General features: G+C 52.0%; 1 protein-coding gene across 1 annotated transcript in view; it reads left to right on the top strand.

Moving 5' to 3' along the window:
* LOC108803013 (phospholipid scramblase 1-like) overlaps positions 1 to 9,009 on the top strand; it is a 21,109-nt gene that overhangs the window by 4,231 nt on the left and 7,869 nt on the right. Inside the window, exons 2-6 of the mRNA XM_018574865.1 lie at positions 1,216 to 1,284; positions 3,424 to 3,496; positions 3,795 to 3,955; positions 5,522 to 5,549; positions 6,470 to 6,651. Coding sequence (XP_018430367.1) covers positions 1,216 to 1,284; positions 3,424 to 3,496; positions 3,795 to 3,955; positions 5,522 to 5,549; positions 6,470 to 6,651 — 513 coding nt within the window. The remainder of the gene's footprint in view (positions 1 to 1,215; positions 1,285 to 3,423; positions 3,497 to 3,794; positions 3,956 to 5,521; positions 5,550 to 6,469; positions 6,652 to 9,009) is intronic.

The raw sequence follows: 9,009 nt of genomic DNA, 5'->3' as shown, positions 1-9,009 counted from the left end.
CTGGCTGTCTCTCCTCACTCTCTCCTGGCTGTCTCTCTCCGCTCTCTCTCCTGGCTGTCTCTCCTCGCTCTCTCTCCTGGCTGCCTCTCCTGGCTCTCTCTCCTGGCTGTCTCTCTCCGCTCTCTCTCCTGGCTCACCTTCCTGTATTTTGCAAACAGTGCAGTGCAACAGGCTGTGTAAACTAATATTCCTTTCTCTCCCCTGGCTGTCTCTCCTCGCTCTCTCTCCTGGCTGTATCTCCGCTCTCTCTCCTGGCTGTCTCCCCTCGCTCTCTCCCCTGGCTGTCTCTCCTCTCTCTTTCCTGGCTGTCTCTCCTCTCTCTGTCTTGGCTGTCTCTCCTCGCTTAATAGGTAATCATGTGTGCACAGCGAGGGGCCGCCCTTCCCCCCCTTCCTGATCTCCCAGCATCAGCTCTGAGAGCTCCTCATAGATCACCATCTACCTTATGGGCCCCCCTGATCTAGACCTTGGCAGCCTATCATATTGTGTAGGGATCTCTTGATTCATGTCTGCCAGCCTCTGTTCTTTGAACTGCTTGTTCCCGGCTGCCGTTGTTATCAGTAAACCTGTTGAATGAAGCTTGCGCCGGGCCCGATCCTTTGCTTCTCTACGTCACAATATAGAGTAGGGAGCGGTGAAGGTGAACTCTGGTCAGCACCTTTATGATAGTCTTCTTTCCTCAATATTCATTCCTTTTCGTGTAGCCGAGCAGCCGTTGAGTAATTCATCTGTAAAGGTCCCGTTGCCAAAGCTCACCGCCCTAATATCCTGTTTGTAAGACCGGAGGGCGCTCTGCTCTCGCCTTGAGTGGGGCCAGGGCCATCTTTAACATTGATTGGACAATCAATGGGCATACATCTTCTTGGGCAGCCCCTACACGCCACACCCTGACCCGCCCCCCACCATGCAATGCAGAGCACATAGGAGGAGACATCAGAGGGAGACGTAACCCTGTGTGAGACGTCACATGGTAAAGCTACGCGGTGTACAGCAGGGAAGGAACAACCGGTGGCACAGTAAACAGAACAATGCCACGTGTGTATCTTTTGCGGGGCGAAAGGGGCGGCTGCTTTGGGCCCCCACGACAGTGACTGGGCCCAGGGCAACTGCCCCTTTTGCCCTGCGTTAAAGACAGCCCTGAGTGGGGCCACCAGTGACGTCCCCTGTGACTTCCCACCAGAGTAGGATGAAGTCTCTTCTGAATTCCCTCATAAGGTCTTGGTGCACTTACTGAACACAGACTATGCTGGCGGGACTCTCGTAGAGGCAATGGAGGTTCTCGTGGTATCTCCATCTTTATGGTCCAGGAAGAACAACAGAAAGGTTCCTGTGTAGACTTCCCATTCAACCGGTCACTCCCCACTTCTCCATGGTGGGGGACAGTCACAGCTTGTCTCCTCTAGGCCCAGAACCAGTGTCTTCATGGTGACCTCCAAGGAGGAGACATCCCTCCATCCTTTCCATCCTGAGGCACCAAGACCCGGGGGGGGGGAGAGAGACAGAGTTTCTATGGCGACATTCTTACACGGGAAATGCCCATGAGGGGAAGAGACAGGAAGTGACCTAAATATTTTACAGTTCTCCCAGCAGGCATCAATAGACCCCAACCCAAGCCTGCTGATTGGCTAGGCCAGGGATGTCCAAACTGCATCCCTCCAGCTGTGGCGGAACTACGAATCCCATGAGGCTTTGCAAGATTCTCACAGACATGACTCCCGGAGAGAGATGCTTCATGGGATTTGTAGTTTCACCACAGCTGGAGGGCCGGAGTTTGGACATCCCTGGGCTAGGCCATCGAAAATCCATAACACAGAATAATACCTCTCTAGCACCTCCTGCTGGAGCGAGCTTAAACAGCAAGTGTGGAAGAAAATCCACTCTAGACACACAGCCTTCTAGCATACACAGGGGTGGCTCCATAGGACCCTGCAAGGGAAAGGAGTTACCCTAAATCAGGGAAATCAGGACTAGCTGATTCTGCAGGAAACTAAAACTTTAAACATCAACTTTAAAGAAGCAGCATCCATCGTAAGTGACTCCATCAGTATGTGAAACCGCTTAAAAACCTTTAGACATAACCCCAAGGTTGCTGACCTCTGCTCTACAAAGTGAGGGGAACTCTCCTCTCAGACAGCCGTCCCCATTGGAAGATTTCCCCCTCTATCGGGCTTGTCAACCCCTCAGCTTTCCACTGACAAAAAAAAATGAAGGAAACTACTGGAAACAGTCACCTGCAAAGTCAGACAAGGGCCCGGCCGTACAGTATGAGTTTGTTCTCATTCAGGACCCCCCCTCCCCCACACCCAACCTCCTGCTGGGCAACTGATTGGCTGTTCCGCCCAGATATTTCAAACCGGCTCAGTTGTCAAAAGTTGATTGATCCCCCTTCCACGTTTCCCTAAATCACGCCATTAATAGGTCTGCTGCCTCTTGGGCATTGCCAGTTGTTGTGAGGCCGACCTCTCTCTGGACCGATCTCTGCAGAACCCCCGAATGGGCATGGAGGGAGGCAGGAGCAGGGGGAGCAGTGGCCAGGGCCGGATTTACTCTCCCTGCCGCCCCAAGGCCAGGTTCCACAATACGCCCCAATCCCCGCCCCCCTGTTTCATATTTCAAAAATTCAGTGTAAAGGAAAAGTATTGGTAAAAAAAAAGACAATTCTGGGTTTAACCAATCACTTTTGGCATATAAATAAACTCGTAATTGGGGCCATGCAGGGCCGGATTTACTCTCCCTGCCGCCCCAAGGCCAGGTTCCACAATACGCCTTACACCGGCGCCCGCAACTTCCCCACAAGGTCACTGCTGCCGCCCCTCTGCGCTCTGCCGCCCCTCTGCGCTCTGCCGCCCCTCTGCGCTCTGCCGCCCCGAGGACGGGTCTCGTGGCCTTGTGGGATATTTAGGCCTGGCAGTAGCACAGGTTCCCATCTCCACCTTCCCTCCAATGATGAAGATGGTGGTCTGGGAATACATCACGACGTCACAGCACAATGCACTGGAGCTCAGGCGATCAATGCTCGGGTTGGCTCTAGAACCGCACATGCACAGTAGATATAATGACCGATCTGGGACATTTGTACCGGCACCATCAACATATATTCATGAATGGGAGCCACCGCTCTAAGCTCCGCCCCCCAGGGATAGAACTACAATCTCAGGTTTAGTTTACTAATTTGTATTGAGATTGTAGTCCATCCCAGTGGGGGGGTGGGGGGTGGGAGCTTGGAGTGGTAACTACAACACACATAGGGAGCCCCATCATCTTATCCGTCATGGCCGCCGGGAACTTCCAAACCCTTCTGCGCGACCCCGCGAGTCGCTTTCTCCTCCGATAACATTGTGTCATTTTATTGTGTAACATTTTCTGCTCTTGCAAAACGATGACAACATTTCCTCTATCACCGTTATTGCGTCATCACCTCAGGAACACTTCTCCAGTCTCAGCGCACAGCTCACAGAGAGGAGATCAGCTGTCTGCTACAAGAGTCCACGCCGAGGTAAGTCCACATCACATCTCATATTCTGTGTGCTGCATTCCTTATATTACATAAGTGCTGAGTTCCCGGGTCTGTACACCCGCTGTGCCCATTATGAGGGGCCCCCACCATCCCTGTGCTGAGTTCCCGGGTCTGTACACCCGCTGTGCCCATTATGAGGAGCCCCCACCATCCCTGTGCTGAGTTCCCGGGTCTGTACCCCCGCTGTGCCCATTATGAGGGGCATCTAGCCCTCGCTGGTCCAGTTGCTGGGTCTGTGGGGAGAATATCACCAGAATATTTGCTGCTTTTCTTGCAGGAGTCGCTCCAATGTTAAGTGTCGGCCACCCTGAGGATCCCCCCAGCTACAATGCCATCCTAGCCACTGATGTCTCCCCAATGACATACTCATCACCACCACACACTGCGGGAGGAGAGGTGATTAAAGGTGTCCCCCCAGGACTGCAGTACCTGCTGCAGGTGAGACCACTAATACACGATTATCCGCGTCTGTGTGTCCCATGCTACTTGTTCATTGTGTGTCTTGTGCTCCTCTATCTGACCTCCGTCCTCCCCTTCAGTCTTCTATCTGACCTCCGTCCTTCCCTTCAGTCTTCTATCTGACCTCCGTCCTTCCCTTCAGTCTCCTATCTGACCTCCGTCCTCCCCTTCAGTCTTGCACAGTTGTACCGGCTCCTCTCCTCTGATGTCACTGCATTAGAAGCTACAGCAAGTCAGATAGATCCCGCCTCATTTCCTGGATGGAGGATGTCCAGCATCATTTAGCACATTCCTCCCCAGGCTGTCTCTGGCCCCGCCCCTTTCATTCATTGTATTTCATTCACCTAGGGCAGCCTGCATGCAGGTGAAGCCTGCCCAGGTACATCCATTCCTCCGGACTGATATCCACCCATCAAGGCATTTTGATATTTGACTAACTCCTCCCAAGAGCTTGGACCTCGGCCTGCATCAGGGTTGAAGGCGGGGAGGAAGGGAGGAGCCAGGGAAGGCAAAATATAGGCAGATTAAACATCAGCTTATAAAACCAGCGAGCTGTTCAATGTACACGACTCAGAGACGCCAAATATATACCAATTGATAGACCGTAGAGGGAAATATAAAGTGTCAGCCTGGAGTATGAGAATGTCACCATTGTATTTATATCATTTATATACAGGCCGGAGATGACTGGAGAGGGTCAGTGAGCAAATTTCAGGTTTGGGGAGGAAAGGCGGTGATAACAAAAACACTGATTGGGGGCTTGTCCGGGATCCGGGTTTTGTACCGCCGGTTAACATGTCCCTCCCCCAATGTCATCTGTACATCCCCATCACTGGCCTTCCACTACACAGGATATCCCCCCTTCAGTCTATCACGAATGCAGCTGCCAGACTCATTCACCTTACCAACCGCTCAGTGTCTGCATCCCCCCTCTGCCAATCCCTCCACTGGCTTCCACTCGCCCAGAGGATAAAATTCAAAATATTAACAGTCACCTATAAAGCCATCCACAACTCTGCCCCCGGATATATCTCAGACCTTGTCTCAAAGTATCACCCTAAACGTCCCCTCCGCTCATCCATTGACCTCCTGCTTTCCAGCTCCCTTGTCCACTCCTCCCATACTCGCCTCCAGGACTTCTCTAGAGTCTCTCCCATCCTCTGGAACTCCTTAGCCCAACCTATCCATCAGTCTCCCACCTTGACTGCCTTTAGGCGTTCCCTAAAGACTCATCTCTTCAGGGAAGCCGATCCCACCTCAACCTGACCACTGAACCTTCACATTCTCACATAATTCATTCCCACACAGCTCCCTCCTCATGTATCACTGGCCCCTCCCCTTTTAAATTGTAAGCCCTCAGGGGCGGGGCACTCCTTACCATCTTGTCTTGTATTGTAACTGTAATGTCTTCCTTATATTGTAAAGCGCTGCGCACACTGTTGGCGCTCTATAAATACTATGTAATAATAATAATAATAATCACTGTCCCATCCTCCGTGTGATATCACAGAGAACATTCCAGTAACTCTTCTCTTGTTCTTGCAGATAAACCAGCTCTCCATACATGAGAGATGTAAGTACCCCACCAACCTCTCCCTTCCTTCAGCGAGCATTACATAAGAGTGAACCACCCTACGGGGTAGGAGATAGGACCCGGGTCAGGCTCATTTGCAGGTGGCAAGTACTGATCTGTGGACCTCCTCTGGACTCAGAGGAGGCTTCCGTAAAAATGGCCTTTCCCTGAACCTAAGTCTGGTGTCCGGTAGGGTTATATAGACGTGTTGGTCAGGGACCTGTGAATTAGCATTTGGCTGATCATTTTATTTTGTATCTTGATGTCCAGCATTCTCCTCGTGTACTGCCAGCGTCCTGGCCCTGAGGAAGGGGAAGGATTTGACCCCCAAAATGTGTTGGCTTTCTCCTCTGACCTCGTGCTACGTGTGATAAACTTTCAATTGGATATGTGGTGCTTTTATCCTTCTCACATTCCTGTGGGGTTAAATACGAAAGGCCACACTAGCCCTGGTGGGATGGTAAAGGGGCCTTTACCCACATGACCCTTCACAGTTTAAAGAAGGCCATTATTAAAACCCTCTTATCCTACAAAACCCCATCTGTGTCTGAAACAATCCACTCTATGAACTTGTTAGAGGGACCTTTCCACCCATCAGCAGTCTATGAAGGGATCCCATGTTCTGTATTAGGATGTAGGCTCCCTGACCCCAACCCCCCCCCACCCTCCTTGGGGGTTATTACCCTTTTCCTAGCCTGAGAAGAAGTCAAATCACCTCCACCTACAACTAATGTCCTCTTGTCCCTCTTGTCAGTCAGCCTTCCCGTGTCTTGGGATCTGTTCTGCCACGTGGGTGTGCTGATGATTGGCGGGACCTGTATGACTCCAAAGCCCCAGCTGGCCACCATCTGTCATTGTATGGGTGAGCTCTGTCCTCCTCCGAGATACATCCCCACGATGTCTGTTTCTCTCACCCGCAGTCTCGGTGTCACAAGGCCGGGCGAGGAGCTTCGATGTTCTGGACCACAGAGGCCAGCGGATATATCAGGCCAATCAGCACGTCGAGTGTTGCGGACCCACCTTTGACCTGAGGGTCAGAGATAACCGAGCGGATGATGTCATGGGTGTTACTGTGAGCAATGGCTGCGGGTGTTCAAGACAGGTAAGAGGCCTAAAGCCCAACTCTGGGCTTCTCCCTTACAAATCGACCCCCCTCGCCCTCAACCTTGCTCTTTGGTTGTATATACTAACCTTCTCCAGATGTCTTCAGACTGGTCATGAGACATGTAGGATCCTCGTTGCCTCTTCTCCAGTCTGGGCGGTCTTTACTGATGCAGAGATTGGCAATGACATATTGGCATCAGCATCCATGATGACACCCCGCACTCACCGTGTGTCCTCGGTCTTCTGGGCTGAGTGTCGCTGAACTCTATAGACAAAGGGCAGCTTTTGGAGAAAAAGAAGTACTGAGGAGTGCAGCTCCGGATTGAAGGTGAGTATTGCAGAGTAACTTTTAACACCTGAGGGACCTCACTAAGAAATAAAAAAGACCAGAGTTGGGCTTCAAGGTTCATTAAATGTCTAAGACAATGACAACGAGGGTTCAAATTAATCATGAGGTCATCCACTGTGACCCTGAGAAACAGAAACAACACTGAGAAATACCAATAAAGACCCGGTACTGCCAGACTTTGCTTCAGGACCTCCGTCCTCTCCTTCAGTCTTCTATCTGACCTCCGTCCTTCCCTTCAGTCTTCTCTCTTACCTCCGTCCTCCCCTTCAGTCTTCTATCTGACCTCCGTCCTCCCCTTCAGTCTTCTATCTGACCTCCGTCCTCCCCTTCAGTCTTCTATCTGACCTCCGTCCTTCCCTTCAGTCTTCTATCTGACCTCCGTCCTCCCCTTCAGTCTTCCGTCTGACCTTCGTCCTCCCCTTCAGTCTTCTATCTGACCTCCGTCCTCCCCTTCAGTCTTCTATCTGACCTCCGTCCTTCCCTTCAGTCTTCTATCTGACCTCCGTCCTCCCCTTCAGTCTTCTATCTGACCTCCGTCCTTCCCTTCAGTCTTCTCTCTTACCTCCGTCCTCCCCTTCAGTCTTCTATCTGACCTCCGTCCTCCCCTTCAGTCTTCTATCTGACCTCCGTCCTACCCTTCAGTCTTCCGTCTGACCTCTGTCGTTCCTTCAGTCTTCTATCTGACCTCCGTCCTTCCCTTCAGTCTTCTATCTGACCTCCGTCCTCCCCTCCAGTCTTCTATCTGACCTCCGTCCTCCCCTTCAGTCTTCTATCTGACCTCTGTCCTTCCCTTCAGTCTTCTATCTGACCTCCGTCCTCCCCTTCAGTCTCCTATCTGACCTCCGTCCTCCCCTTCAGTCTTCTATCTGACCTCCATCCTTCCCTTCAGTCTTCTATCTGACCTCCATCCTTCCCTTCAGTCTTGCACAGTTCTCCATCAAACTAAAGGGAAGGATTTCAGAGGCCGGAGGTCAGATCTAAAGACAAGAAGGGAAGGCTGGACTGAAATGGCTTACTCTGATCTCACTGCACATGGTGGGGTTCCCACTACCGTGTTTCCCCGAAAATAAGACAGTGTCTTATATTTTTTTTTTTCACAAAAAAAGACACTAGGTCTTATTTTCGGGTGGGAGGGAGGGAGCTGCGGCCGTGACATGTAAAATTCTATTATACCCCGAAAGTAAGACCTAGCGGATCTCTGTAATATAAGACCTACCACCGAACTAGGTCTTATTTTCGGGGTAGGTCTTATATTACAGAAATCCCTGATGATAGCACTAGGTCTTACTTTCGGGGAAACACGGTATGTGCATTAGAACACCAGATGGAGCCCACCTCATGTCCTGGCTGGAGGACGTCGAGCGTCGTCTAGACCTCTCCTCCCCAGCCTGACTGTCCCTGACCCCGCCCCTTTCATTCATGGAGGCTCAGCATGACATGTGTATGCAAATACAGCCTGCCTAGGAACGCCCACTCCTCCAGACTGACACCCACCCATTAAGGCATTTTGATATTTGCATAAATCCTCCCAAGAGCCCGCCCACTGTTTGCAGCAGGGCTGAGGGCCCTGGAGAGAAGAACTGAAGCAGGGTGCTGGGATGCTTTCAGGAAACTATGTACAGCACCAGGGTCGTAGCTAGAAATCACAGGGCCCCATAGCAAAATTTTGTATGGGGCCCCCGTGATTTCTAGTTCCCCCCCCTTGCAGAGCCCCTCTGAGATCCCACACAGCCCACCTGAGGGTGATCCTGCAGAGCCCACCATAAACTCTCTATGGTGGGCTCTGCAGGGTCTCAGGTGGGCTGGTCACACCCCTGCACACCTCTTACCTGCCTCCTCTTCCGTCGCCAGGCCCCCACCTCCTCTTCCATCCCTGGGCCCCGCCTCCTCCTCTGCTGCCGACGTCAGGCCCAGCCACCTCCTCCTCCGCTGCTGGCTGTCGCTGACTCAGCAGTCGGCTGCGAGGAGGAACAGGTTGTCGGTGATCTGAACAGCGGCGCATTCCCA

Source organism: Nanorana parkeri, unplaced genomic scaffold (assembly GCF_000935625.1).
Source record: "Nanorana parkeri isolate BGI_ZX_2015 unplaced genomic scaffold, ASM93562v1 scaffold3298, whole genome shotgun sequence".
NCBI classification, from domain to species: Eukaryota; Metazoa; Chordata; class Amphibia; order Anura; family Dicroglossidae; genus Nanorana; species Nanorana parkeri.
Note: the sequence above shows the minus strand (reverse complement) of the source record. Positions and strands in the feature narration are given on the sequence as shown.